The sequence below is a fragment of the Callorhinus ursinus genome, unplaced genomic scaffold (genome assembly GCF_003265705.2).
Source record: "Callorhinus ursinus isolate GAN/ISIS: 27379988/994484 unplaced genomic scaffold, GSC_fseal_2.0 scaffold1, whole genome shotgun sequence".
NCBI classification, from domain to species: Eukaryota; Metazoa; Chordata; class Mammalia; order Carnivora; family Otariidae; genus Callorhinus; species Callorhinus ursinus.
In genome coordinates this window covers 95,650,621-95,675,479 of record NW_027397063.1, presented here as the reverse complement: position 1 = coordinate 95,675,479, position 24,859 = coordinate 95,650,621, and the positions used below count along the sequence as shown (strand labels likewise).

Here is a 24,859-nt window from a genome sequence, read left to right as displayed (position 1 = left end):
GCTCTCGACTTGGCCGGACTTCGGGGGTCCGGGTTGGTTCCCGCGCTCGGAGGCCCGCCTTCGCAGCCGCAGAGCCTTGCAGGTGACGGTAACTGCCCTCTAGGTGGAACTTCTGGGGAGAAATACGCTTAGGGGACCCTTTCCACACCCGTTTCAGTTCCAGATGAGAGGCAGGGAATGTCTTCTAAGATGACAACTGTTTGGAAAGGAACACATTTTTTCAAACAGCGTTCTAATAAATACGCACTTCTGAGAGCACAGCAAAGTTGGAGAGTTGTGCTGTCACGTCGAAGTGGTTGGAGGTTGCCAGGTGCAGTTTGTTTTCTTTGCTTGCTTTGTTACAAAGCCAGTTCTGTTTGTAGAGGGACTCCTCTCTCAAAAGTGCAAATAGGGCAGGGAAGCAGAGAGTAGGTGCATTTAACACCTCAGGTAAACAAATGTCAAACCTGTGGACAGTTCCAAGTGAATTAACGTGATGCCTTAGGAAGAACGTATCCAGAACTTCATTAGTTGCTTCATTATAATCGAGTTTTCTTGTGGGGTGTGGGTGTTTTTTTTTCTTTTTTGGGGTTTTTGGGGGTCTTTTGTTTTTTTTAGTTCTTGCTTTGGCGATTATATAAAAATGATAACAAACTATTTGGATTCCTAAGACGGGAAGCTTTGTGATACTTTTTTGCCCAAGTGTTTTGCCAGTTTGAATTTTGACTTGGTGTCCTAATTTATTTTGATCGATTAAATTCTCCATCTCTGCAACTCCTAGACATTTTTTTAAAAAGTTTAAAATGTCAGCAGTTTTCTACATAGTATTGTTGTTTTTAAAGGAAAATCTTGCGTTGGCTTACATGTGTTAGTACTATTTTTAAACCAAATAACATAAAAGTAACAATTGAAAGGATAATTAGTGGTAAAAAGAGATGAAATGATTAATATAGAAGAATAAAATGATTAACATTTCATTCTAAAGTTTGTAAATTACAATTAAGGGGTGTATGGATTCAGGCAAAATTATTATGCTGTTTTAGTTAACTTGTTTAGGAGCTTTGGGGACGTTTACAATTAATGCCATTTTAACAAATTTTAAATTTTGTGCTGTATTCCGATTTGCTCTTTTAAAAGTCTCAGTAGGGATTAGTTGAGCTGTTGAAATGATTCTTATGTAATTGTGACATCACTACAGTGGGCAATAGTTAAGAATTCTTGATTATGACAACTTTTGAGTTGCATTATGTCCTCAATATATCAAAAACAGCAATGGCCTTAACTAAACTGTGAGAGTATAATTAGTACCTTTTTAAAAACGTCTAGCAAAAGTGTAATTTAAACTCTTGGGTAACCGTCTGAGCAAAGGCAATGAACCCAAGAGTCAGGATCAGAAATAGTAACAGACCACAAATAGTAGGCATACATCAAAGAACACTCTTCCCTGTGCTTAGGAGGGAAAGAACCGTCAGTTACATGTCAGTGGGTCTTTCAGTCATCACTCTTCATAGCCTTCTTCAAATGCAGACAGCCATGTCAGAAAAATTTAGGATAAAATTATTATAATTAACTTTATAAAACAGATGCATGCTTATAATTTCGTTGCTCCACAGTTAACTGTTTAGAGAGTAAACACAATGGTGGGGGGAGTAAGGAAGAAAGAGAATGTGTGTGTGTGTTTATTTCAAGTAATCTGTCATTTGACTAACCCCAAACAATGTGTATCCATGACTTAATATAAGTCCAACATAAGAAATTCTTAAAGGTTACAGACTCCTTATCAAATCATTCATTGACCTTAAAGAACACAGAAGGGTTCCATGCCCACCATCTTTTATATAAATATTAGCCCTATTGCTAACATAATGTGTCATTGGGTTCCTTTATTGCTAACTTAATACCTGACATGTAGAAAGTAATCAGTAAATATTGTTTAATGATAATCTCGTGTCCTTTACACTCTGCATTGTAGTTAATCTGGTATTTAGTTAATTGCTGAAAGTATTTGCACTCAACATATGCTATTGTTGATGTTGACACTTTCTAATTTGAACACTACCATTGTCTAAATAACCATTAGTTTAGTATATCAAGGATGTCAATATAAGCACACTCTACTAATTTACAAATTATTCTAAAGTGGGCAGACAAATACTTTTTGGATATAAAATTAGAATTATTAAATAATTTGAGACTGGTAAAATACTGTAATCAAATAGATGTTTAAAAGGTTTGAGTAAAAAAACCAATTTTAATGAAAATTAAAACCAAATGAATTCAAATATGTTCATTTTCAGTGTTTACTCTAAATGTTGTACCTCAAATGTTTCATCAGAAAATTAAAAGGAAACTTTAAAAGTGATATGTTGAAGTTTAGTATTTTATTGTATATTTAGAACTTTTTTTTTTGTACCTGATGTTGCAGAGCTGAAATTCAGTGAAAGTTGCCATACAATATACCCTCATATATACCTTCTTAAGTAAATAATACTTGTAATTTCGTTCAAGACACAAAAGCTAAAAGCTGGCACTTCTGGCATGCAGTTTACTCTCAAGAATACTACTTTCCCTTCCCATTTATATTTGCTTAAGAAGAAATAGAAATACATATGTATGGACAGGAAGATTAATTTGGGGTTCAAATGATTTTGACATCTATCCTATATCCTAAAAACATTGATTATGTAGTATAAAAGTTTACCTATATCTGGTACAGTCTAAACATTTCTACTTTGTGCAGAACATGAACTTTGAATCTTCTGACCTGCAGAAATGAAAGTCTGATCATGCAAGTCTACAGAGAATAGCTGTGTTACCACATATCAGTTATTAGATATTAAAGGCTCAGAAGCAGGTTGGCAAATCTGTCAGCCTTATTTTTAATTATAAATCGTTAGCATTTCCTTAAGGGCAACCTATGTATGATGACCAGTCTTTGGTCAAAGAACCCCTACATATATTCACAGGATGTTACTTTTCCATCTCTTTGCTCTTAGCAGGGGCTAAAAATTGCATATCTATAATCTTTTTAAATTAAAAAAAATTATTTTGCCCTTTGGAGGTAGTTCAAGGACACTGGCTTTGACTTATTCACTGACTGAGTTGAAAGTGAATATATGCCTTGTACAAGACAGGCCTTGTCTGATATTTTCTTGATTGAGAATGTTGTCATAAAACGGAATAAAATCACCTTTCTAAATAAGCTTTTGTGAACAATGAATGTTCGGGTTACTCACAAACTTGCTTTCAGACTTAAAGTCTGAGGTAGGGTCTTCCATCAAGATGACACAGTTTGGTGCTAATTAGTATTCTGCCACATAAACCTCCAATTTTAACCATTTAATAAAGGTGGCTTGAGAGTACTCAGCTAAAATTTAAGGTTTTGATTTTCAGGATTCCATTTTATGTTAAGACACCTAACAGCTTCTGTGACTTTTAGCACCTAGAAATTTGTTCTCAGAAATATTTTAATGTAGATGTTTCTTATAAATGAACTTTGCAGATTTCAAGATCATATTTGATAGAGTGAGGCACTAAGAATTTCTAAGGTAGACGTTTGGGGCTTTCTGTGGTTCAGTAGGTATATACCATTGAATTCAGAGCCAAGGAGCACAGCATGAGTATGACATAGTTGCTGGATCGAGGAATGCCATTTGGTAGCATCTAATCATATAATGCTTAGTTCTATCATTGAACGTTGTAAATATCCACAAAAAAGTAAGGAAGTGCTTATAGGATGAGAGGGGGCCATAGTCATTCCTACAACCCTTTTAATATAAAAGGCTTCTGCCACACCACAATTTTAAACTGTGCCTCTAAACAGTGGGGAAATAAAGAATTGCCTATGGAAATGTAATTCGTTCAAATATTTCTTAGGCTTCTATTATATTCCTAATGCTGTGGACTCTATTATAAATTTGTAGAAGTTATGGCCCATGCCCTCAAGATTCTCTTATGAATGTAATATGCATTATTTCTAGTGTCAAAACTTGGATCACCTAATGTATTTTCTTTATGGACCTTTACACCTCATTGGAACTAGAGAACATTGCTTTATGATCAAGAAAGCCATAACAATCTGCTGATAAGCTTTTTGTCACCACTATGTGTAATGGAAGGAAGGAATTTCTCTTGATGACTGGGACTGCCATGTCAATTATCTGAGACCCTTATGTATAAAGCATAAATTGCTTTTTACTGTATTGTACTGGCCAAATAAAATTGTAAGTGGTCAGTATATTTATATATTTGAGAGAGTCTTAAAAACAGGACCTTATTTGGAAATAAAGTTTACTATCTCTTAAAAAAAAAAACTTTTATGTTGAAATTATTCCCAATCTAAGAGTTAAGTTCTTTTTTTTTTTGGTAGTGGGGGGGCAAACTTTATTTTTCATAGCTTGTGATAGATAAATAATATGGAGTAGAAAAGATACCTTTGGTGCCAAATATCATTCCGTTTGGTTGTGGTTTGTGTCAGCAATCCTAAAAGAGATAGTATGGCTATCATAATAACATAAGTAAATTTTTTCTGATTTAAATGAAAATGCATCCTCATGGAAAATCTGAAAACTATAGAAAGTTTGGTAAAGGAAATCATGCAACCAAGATTTTATCATTTCAATGTATTTTGTTTCCACTTTCCTTATATGAAAAATATTTTCTAAAATCAGAACAAAGCTTTATGATCATAAATATACTATTTTCCTCCACATATACTACATTTTCCTAGTCTTTAGATATTCTCTAAAGTATGAGTTTAGTGTCTGCAAAATATCGCATCCTGTGGATGTATGAAGAATATTTTTCATGTAAATCTTTAACCACATTTCAAATTATTACTTTAGACTAGTTTATGTATATGAAATGACCAGTTTATAATGTATGAAGCTTATAAAGCCTTGTCATATTTCCAATTTATTTTCCCAGAATGAAACATTAATTTTCAAGAGAATAATATGAATAGGTAGAAAAATATAAAAACGATTGACTTCTCACCTGAGAAAAGTAACTCTGCATTAGGTTAATTTTGAAAATAATAAAATAGTCCCTTGCTACCACAAGAGATTTTTGGCTTTGATAAAAAAGAATTCAAGCTTGAACTAGAGAAATTTTAGTCTTATCTCTGAGCAGCTGCTGTTCTGGGTAGACAGGAATTGAACTTACTTCAGGGCCCAGCCAGATTTCTTCCTGAATGGTTTAGACAGGTGCAAAAGCCAGACTGTGAGCACAATTTTGTCTTAATGCTTTTTCCAACAAGCTGCCTTTTGTTCATGTCACTCAAAAAATAAAGACGTTTTTAACAGTTGTTCTCCATATAAATACATACCTACTTCTATTTAAATAAAGAGAAAACCTGGGTGACATGGTAAATGGGCCACATTTAGTTATTGAATTTGTAGCCCAATTATAATGCAATCAGAAAAATGCATCTCACTAAATTATATGTTTCTATAGGAAAATAATAGCTGCTGAATACTCACTTATTCACAGAACAAAATATAGTATTCTCTGAAGTATTTTTCTTCTTTGCAGTTGAATCTCATCCACATATCTAAAGGGAAAGTTGACTGGTTTTCTTAAGTGACTGCATATCAATAAGAATGAACATTTTCATCTCTATACTAGTACCCATATTCTAAACTATACATGTCCAGTGAATATGGAGCTCTAAGCAAAAGGTGAGGGCGCCTGGGTGGCTCAGTCATTGGGCATCTGCCTTCGGCTCAGTCATGGTCCCAGGGTCCTGGGATCGAGCCCCCCATGGGACTCCCTGCTCCACGGGAAGCCTGCTTCTCCCTCTCTCACTCCCCCTGCTTGTGTTCCCTCTCTCGCTGTGTCTTTCTGTCAAATAAATAAATAAAATCTTTTTAAACTAAAAAAATAAAATACCAGGTGGTATGAAATCCTTTAATTCCACATAGTTCTATTTCTTTTTGTTCTTTAAAACTTTTTAATGAAACATTTCAAACATATACTACAAAAGTATAACAATTGTATATCTGTCACCCAGAATTTCAAAATTTATACTTGTTTTATCCATCTTTATTTCTGCTGATATCTCAAATGCATTTTAAAGCAAATTCCAGATTTCTTATCATCTAACCCCTATGTATTTCCAAATATATTTCTGAAAAAATATGGTTATCTTACATAACCACAGTACCATACCACATGTAATAAAACTTAAAATAATTCCAATTGCTTGGCATCATTTGGCATTAAGTATCATCTAGATATGAAATACTTTGGAATAATCTAGTTTTTGAGGTAAGAATTAAAAAATTGTTTCTTAGACAACTCTTTATGGGTCTTGGAATTACTTGAAATTCTGTTCCTTTAAGTAAAAAGTCAAGATCCAGACACCAGATTCTGATTCCTTAATTATAAACTAACTTGATCTTCACATCTTGATTTCGGAAGCATAAAACAACAACTCCTGTTCTGCTCTCCAGCGTGTTCAAACCTAAGTTGCTCATTCTGTGCCATTGATCCATTTAATTTTTAAATTGTTACAACTTCCTTATAATGCTAATTGCCTATAATTCGGTTAGAGTAGTGATTCTGAAACCTTTAACAGGTGGAAAATTTAGGAATAGTAGTCTGTTAAGTTTTCCACACCTGTCACTCTTATCAATAAGACAAAAATCCCAAACTAAAAATCCCACAAGAATTCATGGAAAAATGACCTTGTTTATGATATTTTTCTGCATCGTATATATAATATCTTTACTTGTTTTTTTCTTAATATGTTAGAGTTTGTTTTTAGTTGGAAAGAATGAGGTATGTATAATACCTAAATAAAGCTAATGTCTGGTGTCTTCATTTTATATTTCCTGAGTGAATTTAGTACAATTACGTTTTTCCAGTTAATACCCAACATTTATCTAAAGCAACTCTTCATTCTGGGAGATTCAGTTACTAATTCGATTAAGAATAATTTTCCTGTAGAAATTTTTGTATTCAGTTGCAATAAGAGTATCTTCAACCTGCACACACACTGGAGAGAGCACTTTCCTTTTATGACTTTGCATAAAATTTGTCAGTGAGCAGGAAAGAGGCTGGAAAGTACAGCAGTGTTCCTAAGTGGATTGGTATGTAGAGGAAAAGAGAGTTATGGCAGGAGTACAAACAGAGAATTGAGAGTACTGACATGTTACAATTTTTTAGAATATGGATTTGTCAAACAAGTGATTTGTAAAGTGGTTATCAATCATCCAGACCAACAGTGTTCCTTATGCGGAGGTGGTTGGAAATTATCACGTTGGTCAGGTATGCAGGTGACCTATTTATATTTAAGTCATTATTAACTACATTTTTCTATTTAACAGTTTCTGTTAAAACAATTTATGTTGGACAAGAATAAACAGATCTATAGAAGAGAGCAGTCTAGAAACACTCTCATATACAGCCTCCCTATTAGATTTATTTAGAGAATACTCATCTTTTTATTTTTTAGTACTTTCTAATATCATCAAGTGTACCTGGGCAATGGCACTGCTTTCTGAGAAGATTAAATTGTGATTGATGGAACTATTGACACCTTGTTCTTTATTTTTAGTAAAACTTTACTGCTGAGATACTGTGTTTCTGAACTGCAAAGCAGTGTTAGTTAACCACAGTAGTTTAAAAAAATTCTTTAAGTTAAAAACACTCACCTTTGCACCATATATGGTAGACTCAGTCATTCAAAACATAACAAATTTCTACATTCACTTTTCAGGAATTTTGTTCCAAGTTTAATCAAGGCAATAAGGCCTCAGAACTACACAGTGTTTTTGGAGGACAGTTTCTGCTTTAGCATATTTTTAAAACTAATGCCGAATTAATAACAGTTTGGAAATATTACTTTATTTAGACATAAAATTTAGTAGCATCTCACCACAAACTTTCACAAGCTAATATACTTTAGGGTTTTCACAGAATAAGATAAATTGGCATAATTTTAGTGGGATTTGCTGAGATAAGCTTTATTACTATTAGGAAAAACACAGTTATACAGCCTTGAGTGAACATTTGCATATGATTTGGAATTCCAGAACTCTTTTCCCATATCAATTTTCCATATTTACACGTGCACTAGAAGACTTTAAAATTTTTTTTTAAATCTTAAAATTCAGTAACGTCCAATATTTGGTAATTAATACCTTATTTTATAAGGTATCAAGGTACTTTACTTTTTCAAAAGTGTGTTTTTGGAATATGTAATACATGCTTATGGCAAAAACAAAAGGTACAGAAGAGTACACGGTTAAGACTCCCTTTCCACAACAATGTGAGTATACTTGGCACTAAAGTGCATTTAAAAATGCTTAAGATGGGAAAAAACCTCAGTGAGTTATACAGTTATGTCTGTACACTTTTCTGTATGTTCTATACTTCAATAAAATAGCTTATTGAGACCAAAAAAAGACTCCCTCTCACCTTCAGCCCTCAACCATCTAGTTACCCTCCCGAATGCAACCACGGTGACCGGTTTGCTATGTAGCTTCCTAGGGATATGTTCCATACATTTATAAGCATGTATACATGAATTTTTTACACATACGGAGATATAGATCTTGCTAATCCTTCCATGTCAGCACATAAACATCTGCCTTGCTCTTTTAAAGGTCGCATAATATTCCATTTACATTCTTTTAAAAGCGCTGGAAAGTTTTTGATGGCTCTTTTCCTGTCCTTTCTTCGTTATTGTTCCATCAGTCAGGAAAGAAACGTCTGCAGGCTGATTTTGGATAGTGGATTGAGCGAGAGAGAGAGAGAGAGAGAGAGAGAGAGAGAGATGTTCCCTTTCTTCAAGAAGCTTTTAATCTAACAAAAGACAAACAATAGTTTCTGTATGTTATTTTATTATCAATAGTCAGTAGCAAGACTGTTTTTAACTTGAATTTTAAAAAAATTTCCCCTTTGACTCTCAATAGTGGTGACCTATGCCTGCCTTTTGAGGGAAAGAAAAGAAAGTAGAAAAGAAGATAGTGAAGAGTACTTAAAAGAAAAATGATAAAATAGTTTGAATAGTCAATACTACTGAAAAGTGCTGGAATGGGATTAAAGCTGACAAACGTAAATGTGTACTTTCCTACTTACATTGGCTCAGTTGCAGAAAACAAAATTTCCTGACTTTAGGCAGAAAAGAATTTATTACAGGCCTTTAAACAGCTTAGAGAATCTTTGTGATGGTCTAAGAAACAGACTCTAGATTGAACTTTCAGGAATGACTCCCAAAGCCACATCAGAGGTCCAGACCACAAAGGGAGCAGCGGCCACTTCTTGCACTAAGAATTGTTGAATTGGGAAGCCGCTGCTACTGCTGCTAACTCTAAAGTCATGGTGTACCTTTGGGGACCCATACCAGCAAAATGGATTTCTCTTGTCTGGCCCCCAGTACCCATAAGCTCTAGTGATGGACTTCCGATAACACTGCTACAGAAAGACTGTGTACCTCTGTGATCATGCTTACCAAATAAGAGAAGTACTAGTACTTACAGACTCTGCCACACTTCTACTTTCCAGTTCTCAAATAATGGCCCACAACTGGCTGAACCTAAGTCCAGAAACTTTGCTGCAGTAGAGTCTAGGAAACTAAATCTTAAACTTTCTAGTGTCTGCAGTGTAGAAAAGCACATCAAAAGGAGATTGAAATGGATTAAATGTGAAAAACTTTAGAGATGTTAGAGGATAGTGCATTCATTCTGAAAAAAACTAACCAGAGATACCAGAAATTAAAATTTTGATTTTAAAATGAAAAAAAAAATGAGTTAAGTAGAATTTTCACTATCAAAGACTAAATTAGTAACCTGGGAAACTGAGCCAAGGCATTTCTTGCAATATGTAGGACAAAATCATAGAGGGTTCAAATTCTACAAAGAAGGAACAGATAGAATAGTAAATATGCAAAGAAATATTTTAAGAACAATTTGTAAAATTAACCAAAGACTGAAATCCTTAGGAACACACATTGGAAAGGGAAATTTGAGGGTTGTCAGGATTTTTTTTTAAATTCTATACCTAGAAGCATAATAGTGTAATTTTGATACATTAAAAAGAAAAGAATCATAAATCTTCCAGAGAGTATAGATTTTTTTTTTAAGATTTTATTTATTTGAGAGAGCATGAGCAAGGGGAGAGGCAGACTCCCTGCTGAGCAGGGAGCCCTGATGCAGGGCTCGATCCTAGGACCCTGTGATCATGACCTGAGCTGAAGGCAGACATTCAACTGATTGAACCACCAAGGGGCCCTGAGAGTGTAGATTCTTTAGAAAGAATGAGAACCAGATTGTCATCACTCTTCTCTTAACACTAAGTAAGGAAGATAGTGAAGCAATATAGATCCTCAAAATAGGAGAAATGATTTAGAATTGTATACCCAGATAAGCCACTGTTTCAGTTCGGGTGTGAAAGAAACTTAGACATGACTACTAAAAATTTACTCTGCTCAAATTACTAGATGTTAGAATCCAGAAAAGAAATAGTAAGATATAAGAAGTCATGATAATTCAGAAGTAAACCAACCTCAACTTTTCTTGATAGAGGGAGATTGAACTAGACCGCTTGCCATCTCCTTTATTCTTCCCATGGAACCAGAGTTCACCTGTTTCCTCTCTTGAAGCTAGCACAGGACAGATTAAAACCCAACTAACATCTGGCCCATTCCTGAAGTTTTGAGTTGGATAACTTGGAGAATAATGGCTGTGCCCTTAATAGAAAAAGAGACATAAAGAGGAAGAGCTGGTTAGGGAAACAGACAGTGTTGGAAATGTTAGATTAAAGACTTACTACAATGTAGTAGGCAAATGTCCAAAAATTACTTTATTGTTATTTATAATTTATACTCTGAGTATTTTAGAAAGTATTACAATTTCTATTGTAAGAGCAGGGCTCTATTCCCACTTCCTGGCACAGTGCCTTTTACATAGGTATCCAGTAAATATTTGTTAAATATTTGTTAAATAAATGGAGACCGTTTACATCAAAACAAGCAGAAATTGAACTAGAGGTCCCTGATAAAATGGTTGAAGAGGATTAGTGTTTATTCATGTGAGGTTCTTGGACTGTCTGCATTAGGATTAATAGAAACGCTTGCTTAAATGCAGATTAATTGGGCCATGCCCCAGATACAATGAATCAAAAATCCTTGGGTGTATGTTTCAGGAATCTGAATTTTAATAAGTGCCTCCAGTGATTTTTAAGCATGTTCAAGTTAAAAGGAATTAGCCCTACAGAGGCCAGGGAAAACAAGAACAGATGAAGCATAAAGCCCAGAAAAAGTACAGATCTCCCTCAATTTAAGATGGAGTTACATCCTGATAAACCCACTGTAAATTGAAAATAGTGTGATTTGAAAGGCATTTAATCCACCTAACCTACTGAACACGATAGCTTATCCTAGCCAAGCCTACCTTAACGTGCTTAGAATGCTTACATTAGCCTACAGTTGGGCAAAATCATCTAACATAAAGCCTATTTTCCAGTAAAGTGTTGAATATCTCATGTAATTTATTAACTACTGTACTGAAAATGAAAATCTGAATGGTTGTATGGGCACAGAGGTTATCAGTGCATCGGCTGTTGGCCTTCATGATCCCGTGGCTGACTGGGAACTGCAGCTGCTGCTGTGGCTCAGCATCACCAGAGAGTGTGGTACCACATATTGCTAGCCCAGGAGAAGATCAAAATGCAAAATTCCAAGCACAGTTTCTATTGAATGTGTAGCATTCTCACACCGTCATAATTCCAAAAATCGTAAGTCAAACCGTCGTAAGTTGGGGACTGTATGTCTTTAGGAGACGGTACTTTTTAACATTTTAATGTCACTTACAGTTAGAAAATATTTGCAAAGCACCTTGGGGTACAAGAAGGAAAGACTGATGAAAGAAAGAAGTAACCAGTGCCAGGGGCTTTGGCTGGCTCAGGCCCCAACTGGTTGCTTCAAGGCTGACACACCAGTTATCTGTCTGTGACACTCAGGAAGCTCTGTCAAGGTTGAGAAGGAAATGAGAAGGAAAATGAACAATGAAAGGAGAATTTAAAGGAGGCATTTATCAAACAAGGCTCTGAACAGTACATTGCTCCAAAGTTAGAGATGCTGAGTATTCAAGGAACCGGAATGACTTTGGGTTTCAGTAGTTGGAAGGTTGAGGGAATCCTTGGAGTTGTAATGCAGAAGTGAAGGGAAGGAAAGGGGCATTTGTAAAATAAAGTGAATGTACTCCAAGGAAATAAAGGATACAAATATAGATGACTAGTGGAAGATTTTAACTGCTAAAGGGAAGGAGACAGTAGCTCAAAGAGTGTCGGGAAATGGGTTTGGTGGGATGGGGAGTAATAATAGATGTCTTACTTTGCTACATAAGAACAGAAAGTAGTTTTCATTGGTATGGATTTTGTAAGTTCTTACTTACTTTTCTTTTTTTAACTTTGTAATCATTTAGTATTCTAAGAAAGGATCTCAAAAGTCACCTTGAATTATAAGAAGGAATAATGGTTACAAATCAGGCCATTTAGTGCAGAGGGAATGCTGCCATTGAGGTGGATACTTCAGGAGCTGATGCTTTCAGGATCTCTTTTGGCTTGTTGTAAAATAGGTTTATGTTCTTTTTACTGTTTTAATCATCAGTCATAGAAATCCCATTCAGTGTTCTCGTGCCAGGTTAATCACTGGCCGTATTTTATAGCATTTCAATCTTCTAAGACTTTTATGCAGACTGAGAGGAACAGTTGGAAATTGCTTTAAATAATGTGACTTTAGGAATATATCTGTAGCAGGTGGAATAATTCCCCTTCTCCCAAAGATATCCATGTCCTAATCCCCAGAATTTGTGAATATGTTAATTTACATGACAAGGAGGAATTAAGGTTACAGATGAAATTAAGATTATTAATCACCTTAAAATAAGAGATTAACCTGGAGTACCCTGTAGGCTCAATTTAATCACAAGCGTCCTTTAAATGTGGAAGAGTCAGAGATTTGAAGATGCTATGCTGCTGGCTTTGAAAATGGAAAAAAAAGGGGGGGTCACAAGCCAAGGAATATGGGCAGTCTCTAGAAGCTTGAAAAAAGGCAAGGAAGAAACAGATTTCCCCCACAGCCTCCAGAATGAACCAGCCCTGCCAACGCCTTGATTGTAGCCCAGTGATATCCATTATGGGCTTCTGCCCCCCTGAACTGTAAAAGTGTAAATTTGTTGTTTTAAATCACTAAATTTATGGCATTTTCTTACATTAGCCAAATTAATATCCAAGGTTTATAATCTTAATTTTAAAACATATGTCTCATTTCTCTGTCAGACTATAAGTTCCTCTAGATCAGTAATCAGCTTCTGTGCTTGCCACACAGTATACATGATAAATGTTTATTGAATTTGAACCATTCTATATATCAGATGGTCTCTCCATCATTTTTGAGGAGAGTTGCTTACCATTCTTAAAGTCTCTACTCACCTGGGTACATGCTACATAGAGAAGCAGCTGCATTGCAGTCAGTACCTGCAGTTCTGAACCTCTTCCTTAGTGACTTTTGATTGGAGAAGGGGTACTCATTTAAACCAGTTGGTTTTCTCTGGCTCAAGTGTTTTAATACATGAGACTTATAGCTTCTAATCAACAGTTTCATGGGCTTCTTGTGCCTTAATTTCAACTGCTCTAGAGTAAGACTACCTGTCTGAGAAACGCCATCCTCCTGAGGTTTATAGAAGCTTATATTTTAATTTGTACCATCCCAAACAGTCTCAAAATTTGGTGAAAATCTAAAAAAAAAAAAATTTCTCACAATGTCATAACAGACCTACAGATAAACTACTGATTTTTAAAGATTTGCATTCATTTCCCTCCCAGTCTTTAGATAAAAAAACCAGTAAAATTGAAGACTTAGAATGGGAACAGTTTTAGATGTGTTATGCACTGTTCCTTGGGATGTAATATGTATTAGTAATCTATTGCTGCTGTAATTTAGTAGCTTAAAACAACAAACATTTATTATATAATTTCTATTGGTTAGAAATCCAGGAGCAGCTTACCTAGGTGGTTGTGACTCAGGGCTTCTTAGGAGGCTGCATCAAGTTGTGAGTCAAGGCTGCAGTTATCTCAAGGCTTGACTGATAGAGAATTTACTTCCAAGTTCTTTCACGTGGTTGTTGACTGGTCTCAAAAATCTGCTTCTAAAGAGCTGACTTACGTAGGCCTCACCAGGCTGCCTAATAGCATAGCAGCTGCTTGCCCCAGAGTGAGTCATCTTGCTAAGACAATGCCCAAGCAGAAGACACATTCTATTAGAGACAAGTCAGTAAATCCAGCCCATCCTTAAGGGAAGGGGATCATTGGGGGCCATCTTAGAAGCTGGCTACCACACATATATAATATTCCTAACTGAAATTAAATTTAATAATATCAAATATTTTGTGAGGAAACCGCAAATAAATTTCTCATATTAGATATAAAATAAAAATGGAAGCCTTTTAACTTTCACAGGGTAAATTCAGAAGGTACATTAAAATAACAGAATTTACTTTTTTTAACCATACTTCCCTCAGATTGTCTAATTCTGACTTCCTATTCCAACTTGTCCCTTCATTTTAAAAATTGTACTTCCCGTAGTCTCCTAAAAACAATTGAAAGCAGCTTATAGAAATATGTAAAATGTTATAAGAATTGAAATTAAAGATGAAAGACAGAGAAAACTCAGAAATAAAACTACTACACAAAGGTCCTAGTCTGGTGAAAACTGAAGACCTAGCAAAGATCCATAGCTATGTGGCTGAATAAGTTGATGTTAAGAAAATGAAAAGGCAAGACCAAGACTAGGAAAAGAATACTTACAAGACAAATATCTGATCAAAGTCTTATGTCTACAATATATAAAGAACTCTTATAAGTCTATAACAATAAGAAAAACAACCTGGTTTTTTAAAATAGGGAAAAAATTTGAATACATATTTTATCAAAGAAGATCTATGAATGACATACAAAATATGAGATACTATTACACCACCACTCAAATGGCTAAAATTAAAGACTGACAATACCAACTATCAGTAAGAATGTAGCACAACTAGAACTCTTAGTTCACATTTTTTATAAAGTTAATCATACAATCCCACTCCTCGTTATTTTACACAAGAGAAATGACACAAATAAAAAATACAGTGCTCATATTCCATAAATAAGAGTTAAAAAAATAAATAAGCTAGCATTCTTTATTGGTTCTTACTAGAATTTATATTTTTGACTGCCTAAAATGACCTCTACCTGGTAGCAGTATTTTTCAGTCCTTTTTTTTTTTTTTTTGCCATTTCCCTTACTGCTGGCTTAAGCTACCTGAGATGTGTTACTTTGTATTTGTCATTTTTATACAGTAAGGGTTAAATAGAGGTTTATTTTTATTATACATAGATTAATTATAGTAGATAGCAAATGGAACAGTTTTTGTATTCATGAATAATGGGTCTTTGTGAGATAATTCCATTCACTTAAACTCTTCTTTTGTCTCTTTAACAAGCATATCAACCCAAAATAATTCTTTGTAGTATTTAGCTGCCTACTTATTATTTAAATTCCAGCCCTTACACTTAGATGATTATATGTATTTTCAACAGTGATTCTTTTCTTGCACACCGAGAAAGTATGCGACAGATGATGAGAAGTTTTTCTGAACCTTTTGGAAGAGACTTGCTCAGCATCTCTGATGGTAGAGGAAGAGCTCATAATCGTATCAGACATGATGATGGCGAAAATTCCTTGACTGTAAGTTCTTTATTTTAAGTTAGTGAGAAGGTCCTATAGAATTTGAAGAAAATTATTACAGAAGAATATTATCTATGATGTTAGGATATGAATAATGCTTATGTTATAGAAATAACTATTATATAAAAAGGTGGTCTTGTTGTAAAGCTGAATCCTTTAACAATGAATTGTTAGCTGTATGAAATTCCACCCCACTACCAAAACTTTAGGACCATAGAGTTATATATTATAAGCCAAACTTAGAGCATTAGTTTTCATAAGTGTCTATAGTTTGTTCTGCATGGCTACCTTGGGGGGCCTTCAAAACTTAAATTAACTTTTAACTGTATTTAAATCCTTGCATAACTACAGAATATTTTCGTAAGTTTTATCTGAGAGGAAACCTAGGAGGTTACAAACATATTCAACTAAAAAAAAATCCAGGATGCTAATATATCTTATTTTCTTCTCTTTTCATTTTATTTCTATTGCTTTTTCAAACTCAGGAATGGCAGTTCTAGAATAAAAATCCACAGGAGTTTCTGGTTTTGTTTTCTCTTAATTAGTTAATTAATTTTTGCTATTACCTAAGTCTTTCATACTTAGACATAAATATGTCATATGTATCGCAACCTAGGGAAGAAAAGGTGAGCCATATCTCGCCAGTATAAATTATAAATATACAGGAAAAAAATAAGTTTTGGCTAAAAGAGAGGCTGAATATTTCAAATAATCCTAAGAAGTTTGATGGATAAAATTAGATTTACCATATAAATGAAATTTTCACATTCTTTTTCTTATTATTCCAACATGTGTTACTCATATTCCAGTTGTTTTCTTTCAATTACTGAATAGTGGTATTTTTATATATATGTTTTTTTTACATCTGGGGCTATCAATTTCCAAAGTCTAAAATTAAGATCTAAGGAACCACCTCACACCCGTCAGAATGGCTAAAATTAACAACTCAGGGAACGACAGATGTTGGCGGGGATGTGGAGAAAGGGGAACCCTCCTACACTGTTGGTGGGAATGCAAGCTGGTGCAACCCCTCTGGAAAACAGTATGGAGGTTCCTCAAACAGTTGAAATTAGAGCTACCATTCGATCCAGCAATTGCACTACTGGGTATTTACCCCAAAGATACAAATGTAGGGACCCGAAGGGGTACATGCACCCCAGTGTTTATAGCAGCAATGTCCACAATAGCCAAACTGTGGAAAGAGCCAAGATGTCCATCGACAGATGAATGGATAAAGAAGATGTGGTATATATACACAATGGAATATTATGTAGCCATCAAAAGGAATGAGATCTTGCCATTTGCAACGACGTGGATGGAACTGGAGGGTGTTATGCTTAGTGAAATAAGTCAATCAGAGAAAGACATGTATCATATGACCTCACTGATATGAGGAATTCTTAATCTCAGGAACAAACTGAGGGTTGCTGGAGTGGTCGGGGGTGGGAGGGATGGGGTGGCTGGGTGATAGACATTGGGGAGGGTATGTGCTACGGTGAGCGCTGTGAATTGTGTAAGACTGTTGAATCACAGATCTGTACTTCTGAAACAAATAACGCAACATATTTTAAGAACAAAGAAAAAGAAGAAGATAGCAGGAGAGGAAGAATGAAGGGGAGTAAGTCAGAGGGGGAGACGAACCAGGAGAGATGATGGACTCTGAAAAACAAACTGAGGTTTCTAGAGGGGAGGAGGGTAGGGGGATGGGTTAGCCTGGTGATGGGTATTAAAGAGGGCACATTCTGCATGGAGCACTGGGTGTTATGAACAAACAATGAATCATGGAACACTACACCAAAACAAATGATGTAATATATGGTGATTAACATAACAATAAAAAATTAAAATAAATAAAATTAAGATCTAAGGAAAAATTATCAAGGAGGGCAGAAATATCACTTATAAAGACATTCTGAAATTTTATCTTTAACATGAGCATTGAAATATTTTGTCTATCTGCTATAACCATAGCAAGGCAGAAGTAAGACTCTATATAGTACTTTGTATTTATGTGCGTAAATGAGCTACTTGTAGCTTTTGTGGAAGAAGGAAGGTGTGACGATTTTATTCCCAATGGAAAAAGAGACATTAGGGGCACCTGGGTGGTTCAGTCATTAAGTGTCTGCCTTTGGCTCAGGTCATGATCCCAGGGTCCTGGGATCAAGCCCCACATCGGGCTCCCTGCTCTGTGGGAAGCCTGCTTCTCCCTCTCCCGCTCCCCCTGCTTGTGTTCCCTCTCTCACTGTCTCTCTCTGTGTCAAATAAATAAAATCTTAAAAAAAAAAAAGACATTATATCGTATCAGCTATGTTAGAATGCTAACACCAATGCACTTTTTTCTTGTTCAAGCTGTATGAAAACACTTTGCCAGCCAAGAGTACTGAGTATTGTCCTAGGGCAGTAATAATTTTTTAAAATATAGATTTACAACAGAGTTACAGCAGATTTTCCAAGGAACATTCAGCCTCTCTTTTAGCCAAAACTCATTTTATAATTTATACTAAGGTAATAGCAAAAATAAATAAACAAAAACAAACGAACAATAGCAACGAAAGACCTCTATGCCAACTTGAACTTTTCTAAGTCTGTGTTTTATAACTAGATGTGAAAGTAGGAACAGAAATTAGAAATTGACTGCAGAAGATGGGAAAGACTGCTGCTATTTGAAAAGAACACAGCCAAGAGAACAACCAGCTTTTTTGAGCATTCTGCTGTTCTAGTCCATTTAAACTAATAAAAATTCATTGAAATCTTCTTTCTCCCTCTAGTGAAGCTGTAAAGTTTTCTTAAATATTTCTAAAGATTTTTCTTATTTGAGAGAGTGCACATGAGTGTGGGGAGGGGCAGAGGGAAAGGGAGAGAGAGAATCCTAAGCAGACTCAGTGTGGAGCCTGGTGCTGAGCACAGGACTGGATCCCAGGACCCTGAGATCATGACCTGAGTGGAAATGAAGAGGCTGAAATGAAAGAGTCCAAAGCTTAACCGACTGAACCACCTAGGTGCCCTAAGCTACAAGTTTTTAAATGAGTGTTTTGATTAAGCAGTGAGCCATTATGCTGTTGCCTTTAAGCATAGTGGATGAAAATCTGTATTTCAGATAGACATCTTGATAATTTTTTCTTTATTTTTGGCCCATTACTTGACATTTGTCTTTTTCGGCAGCGGGGAGGGAGAGAGAGAATCTTAAGCAGGCTCCATACCCAGCGCACAGCCTGATTCTGGGCTTGATCTCATGACCCTGAGACTGTGACCTAAGCTGAAATCAACAGTCAGATGCTTAACCAACTGAGCCACCCAGGCCCTCTCTGACATTTGTCATCTTTGTCAGCCATTTTATGAAGGAAAACAAAGACTCCTACAAAAGTAGGGGAAGCATCAGCTATGATATTTTCTTGTTTATATTAGCATTTTCTTCAGTTCACAATTTCTTTATGGGGATATTTTTAAGCCACTTGTCCATTTTGAGAGGATTAGTTTTGTTTAAAACTAGTTTTTTTTTTAATTTTTAAATTTTTTAGATTTTACCTATTCATTTTAGAGTTAGAGCATGAGAGGGGGGAGGAGCAGAGGGAGGGGCAGAGGGAGAGGGACAAGTAGACTACGCACTGAGTGCTGACCCCATCTTGGGGCTTGATACCACGACCCTGAGATCATGTCCCCAACTGAAATCAAGACTCCGCTGCCCAACCAACTGAGCCGCCCAGATGCCCCTAAAACTAGATAATTTAATCTGTAAATATATTAAGCAGTTTATAATTCAAGGTATGACATGCAACCCTCTAACATTTAGATTGAGTGATAGCACCAGAGTCAATCTACAATGTTTTTATTTTCAGTGAAAAGAAATAGAGAAATTGTATTGATGCGTCCAATACACTTTGGAGATTACTGTTCTAAATATGTAGTATAAATATATATCATCTGATATAATTTATTATAAAATTTAATATAAGTACACAAGTTTTTTCTATTTTTCAACAAAATTTACACAAGGAAAAATTATTACTGAATGATGGTAAAATTTTACATATACCATTTACCCCAAAATTTAATTTTCAATATTTGAAACTTCTAAGTAATGAAAGTTTTTAATTTGTATATATGTCTGTCTAAAATTTTATTTTTACTTATCTGTACCTACTGAGGAATACAATTTGTGAACTATTAGATAATTCTATAATATTCTTTTGCCTATCAAAGACCCTACAGGGGCGCCTGGGTGGCTCAGTCGTTAAGCATCTGCCTTCGGTTCAGGTCATGATCCCAGGGTCCTGGGATGAAGCCCTGCATCGGGCTCCCTGCTCCATGGGAAGCCTGCTTCTCCCTCTCCCACTTCCCCTGCTTGTGTTCCCTCTCTTGCTGTGTCTCTGTCAAATAAATAAATAAAATCATAAAAAAAAAGACCCTACATATTTTTAAATCTGTATGTGATGCTTTCTGAAGTTTTTTTTTTTATTCCGTGTATTAGTTCTTAGGAGGTATTCATTAATTTTTTTGCCCAATATCTCTACTTTTGAAATGTTACTAATGTAGATAATTGCTTATTTTTAATCGGTTATAAACAAGTTTAACTCATCTTTTAAAAAATATGGAATAGTTGAGCAAAGGAAAGATGAGATCTTAATAATTGTACCTTATGTTTTAATTTTGGTGTGAATTTGTATTTCCTTTGAGAAATGTTTGTATTAATCTATAGCAAAGACTTTTTCTTTCAACTGCCTTTGGTAAATACTACAGTAGTCATATTTAAAAGTGGTATATGGTCTCTCTATTTGTCTGCCAGGCTCCTGTCAGGTTTTATGATGAATAATAAGTGGATAGTTTTTAAAATATATGTTGAGGATTTTTTTATTAAATGATTTAAAACTTTGTCAGCTCTGAACTATGTGATTATATAGTACATTTCTTTTTTGGGGATTACTATATAATAAATATCATAACCAAAATTAACTGAATTTTTTTTTCTAGGCAATGAATTCTCTTGTGCCTTTTGGCAGTTTTGGTGGTATGGTTCGTATCATGAGACACAAACCATTTTAGCAATATTTTCTGACAAATATTTGTTTTTCATTAACTCAAGCAAAGTGAATTGGCATGCAGTTTCACTTATTTTCAAAATAGCTTTTTAGAATTTGTAGTGAAACCTGTTTGTGTATTAATCTTAGAGTATTCAGGCATGTTTTTTTCTGAACTAAGTCATATCAGCATATATAAAATCAGTCTCAAAAAAAGAAAAAATACAGTTTAATAGATGAATATTCACTTGAATAACAAAAGGGATCCCCATAGTTTGTTTGAAAGTTTGGACACTTCCACATGCTTATGATGACTTTCCAAAAGATGCTAAAGCACCAAACTGTAGCTAGAGGAGCACATTTGGAGAAGCTCAGATTTTCTGCTTTTTCTAGGACTCTAAAGTTAGTTTGTTCATGCTGCTTTTCCATTCCCACATCTAAGAATGACTATTCTACAACCAGCTTTTCTCCCACTCCTGTTTCTTTTCTGTGATGCTAGTTTCTAATACACTTAAAAGCAGCAGCCTGAGGAGTAGCAGAGAATAGCATGACTTTGGAACATTTCCTGTGGATGCATCTATTCTCTTATGAAAAAGTTTCTTCTTATTGTGTTAGACTTAAGCCATTTGTCTCCTTAAAGTTTGACATGCCACATTTGTCCTTTCTGACCAGAGTCTTCAGTGGGACAAATGACAAATTAAAAAAAGCAGTTATAGCACAGAGTTATCACTAAAATGATCAGGAAGTTCAGCATGCTGTGGAAGCACAGATAGAAAAAAACCTGTTACCCAGACCTTTTGATGTATTAGGGTGGTGGTGTGGAGGTTAATCAGAGATTTCTGGAACCTTAAGGTTGAATAGGAATTAGCCAGGAAAAGAAGGGAGAGGAGAAAAAGAGTGTTCAACACAGAAGAAACAGCATGTGCAAAGACCTGGTGGCTAGGGAGCTCAAAGATGTTAGGATCACTTGGCCCTGGAGCATGAGTTGGAGAGTAGATAAAGATGGGATGGTTGGTAACCAGGGACTTCTTTTGTCCTGGTAAGGACTGTGGACATTATCTTAAGAACAGGGGAAGCAGTTGATGAATTTTCACCAAAATGGTGATAGAGGCAGGTTCTCGTTTTTGAAAGATTATTGTACCTTCAAGGGAAGGAGAGATTAGGAAGGACCATATATGAGGCAGGGAGGCCAGGAGGCCGTTGAAGTGCTCTGGGAAATATTAGTAATGGCTTCTACTTGGGCAATGCCTGTGGTGTCTCATTTGAGAGTTAAAGAGGTGAATGGGTAAAACTTTGGGATTTACTGGGTTGAAAGGAAAGTAGAGAGGGAAAAGGAAAGTATTATGCCCATTTTTTTGGCATGAGGAATTAGCTAGATGGGAATGCCACTGAGCTAAGGAACAGTGCATTCATATAGAATGAGAGCAGCGGTGGTCAAAGGATCATTTCAGTTTGGGGTGTTGGGCATTTGAGGCATCCATGTATGTCCAGGTGGATTTATCTGGTGAACAATTGAACATATGGGTTTGAGCTGAGCTAGAGCTAATTTGTTCATTCATTCAGCAAATATTTATTGAGCCCTCCTTATGTGCCAGGAATTATTTTTTATTTTTTTTTAAAGATTTTATTTATTTGACAGAGAGAGCACAAGCAGAAGGAGAGAGAGGGAGAAGCAGGCTCCCTGCTGAGCAAGGAGCCCGATGTGGGACTCGATCCCAGGACCCTGGGATCACGACCCGGGCCAAAGGCAGCCGCTTAACCGACTGAGCCACCCAGGCATCCCTGCCAGGAATTATTTTAAAAGTATTGAGAATATAGTAGTGAATAAGACAGAGAAGATAGCCCTGCCTTCACAAAGGTGATTTCTACAGAATGGGAAAACAGGCAATAAACAACAAAATAATTTCAGATAAAGTACTTCAAAGTACTCTGAAGGAGATGAAGAAGGGCAATGATACAATGACAGATGGGAGGTGAAGCAGAGATTACTTTTGCAGCTGGCCTTTTTAAGGAGGTGATACTGGAATGATGAGAAGAAACTATGCTGAGACTCAGGATAAAAACATTCATGCAGAGAGAAGAACATGTGTACAAAGTTCCCAAAGACCTTAGGAGCCCACTGGAATCTTACCTCTAATTTGTACCCACGCTTTTTGTCACTCCAAGTTGTTGGGCCACCCCACAGCAAGTACAGATACACTTTGACAGTGAATTGAGAAAAGGGCAGAATATACCCAAACATCTGATCTTTTCTTCCCTCTTCTCCTCTTCTCATTTGGGCTAGCCCTTCCAACTCTCATGAATTGTATCTCTCATATATAGCCCTGATTTCTCAACCTGGTGTTGAAACAAAGTGTTCAGAATGTTTCCTGAATTGTGTTGAATCTCTGAAATGCAGATTAATTCTACTGCAGTCCTTTGTGTACCCAAAGATATATCAGTATCTCCTAAATGTGCCGTTGTTGTTCCCTGTGGTGTTAAATGCAGGTTCTAAAGGAGAATTTGGTTTTCCCATCTGTTTCCCTTTGTTACAAGTAATAAAAACCCATTGGAAGGCAGAGACATAGACAGGCCTTTGATAATTCTTTATTGAGTCCCAGCTTGGCATACAGCAAAAGAATCTCTAGAGAATGCCAGAAATACTGGCATTGAACTACAGTGCCTTACAGGATTCAGAAGACTTCTGTTTGAGTAGAGGAGTTCCTTAAATCAAACCCTCCTTCTGTTTTATAATAGTAAACAATGCATCAGGTGGCATGCTAAAATGTGTGCTTCACTTTTTAATTTCTCATGAGTGTTCTTATGGTAAAACTTAAAATCAATAGCAGATTTTTCTAGAGCAGAGCTTCTCAGCCCCTGACACCATTGACAAAATTTTAGACTAGAAAATTCTTGTTCTAGGGGGGCTGTCCAGTCTTTGTAGGATTTTAGCAGTGTCCCTGACCTTTTCTCAGCAGATGACGGTCATACACCCACCTCAGTTGTGACACACAAAAATGAATGTAATTATGAACAAATGTCCCCTGGGAGTCAAAATCAGTTTTGACTAAGAAACCACAGTTCTAGAAGAATTAACTATTCTTCTAAAGAAGCATATGCTCTGCCTAAAGGGAATGTTCTGAGCCTTCTGTGGTAGGCAGCAAATTCCAGGCCTACCAGTAGAGTGAATTAACCTCTCTCACTTGGATCCTTTTATGTAAAGGAGAGCCAAAGATCTCAGAGGCAGTTTCTATCAGCTGTGTCATACTGGTGGAAGTGACATTGGTATCTTATACCCAAGTTTTATTGATTGAGGGGAAAGAAGGAAAAACTTGAAAACTAGTCTATGCTAGAGTTGTCCCCGCCCAGAATACACCATCCAGTATTTAAATATAACTAAATTGTGTTTTGAGAAAGTTGATAAATGTGTGTTTATATGTTCATGCATGTATATATGTGTGTATATACACACGCGTATGTATGCATGTATTTATAGTGTTGCAACTCCCTAATCATTTATATGTTGGCTGTTTGAGATTTTGTATATGCTTCCATTTTTTCTTTAACGAATCGCTTTTTTGTATAGTCCTTAAATTATCTTTGCCTGGTTGAGTGCTGCATGAGCTCCCACTGCGTAAATCAAGAAAAAAAAATTTCAGCTGTTTTGGGAAGGTTGATTTGCTTCTTTTGTGTTGTACTAATAGTTAATAACATACTTCCTAATATCCTGTAGCGTACAGATGTCAACCCTTTTCAGGCAATGGACCGAATGATGTTAAATATGCGAAACAGTATGCAGGAATTACAAAGAAACTTTGTAAGTACTAAAAAATTGATGAGAACATTATTTTCAGTTATTGGTACCCTATATTATTGTGGCTTTCAACTTTTTTTTAATCGTGGTCCACAGTGGTTGAAAAATATATCTTAACAGTATGACCCAGTACATAATACTTGTGTACTGTATAAATAAACCTGAAACAATTTTTATGAGAAAATGATCATACTATTTACAGTGTGTGCTTAATTTTCTATTTTAGTTCATATTTTAAAAATCCTGGTCACAACCCACCAAATTGATTTCACAATCTATGAGTTTGCATTAATTAGCTTTCAAAATTAAAAAAAACACAACCTCAAAAACATTTATC

At 35.6% G+C, this 24,859-nt stretch overlaps 1 protein-coding gene across 5 annotated transcripts in view; it reads left to right on the top strand.

Moving 5' to 3' along the window:
• Positions 1-24,859, top strand: part of MLF1 (myeloid leukemia factor 1) — a 32,158-nt gene that overhangs the window by 575 nt on the left and 6,724 nt on the right. Inside the window, exons 2-4 of one of the 5 annotated variants that reach the window (XM_073898085.1) lie at positions 15,567-15,714; positions 20,683-20,724; positions 24,466-24,525. In XM_073898085.1, the coding sequence (XP_073754186.1) occupies positions 15,567-15,714; positions 20,683-20,724; positions 24,466-24,525 (250 nt within the window). Of the gene's footprint in view, positions 1-15,566; positions 15,715-20,682; positions 20,725-24,441; positions 24,526-24,859 lie in introns of all 5 variants that reach the window. The other 4 variants (XM_073898083.1, XM_073898095.1, XM_025879805.2 and 1 more) reach the window with 4 other exon arrangements.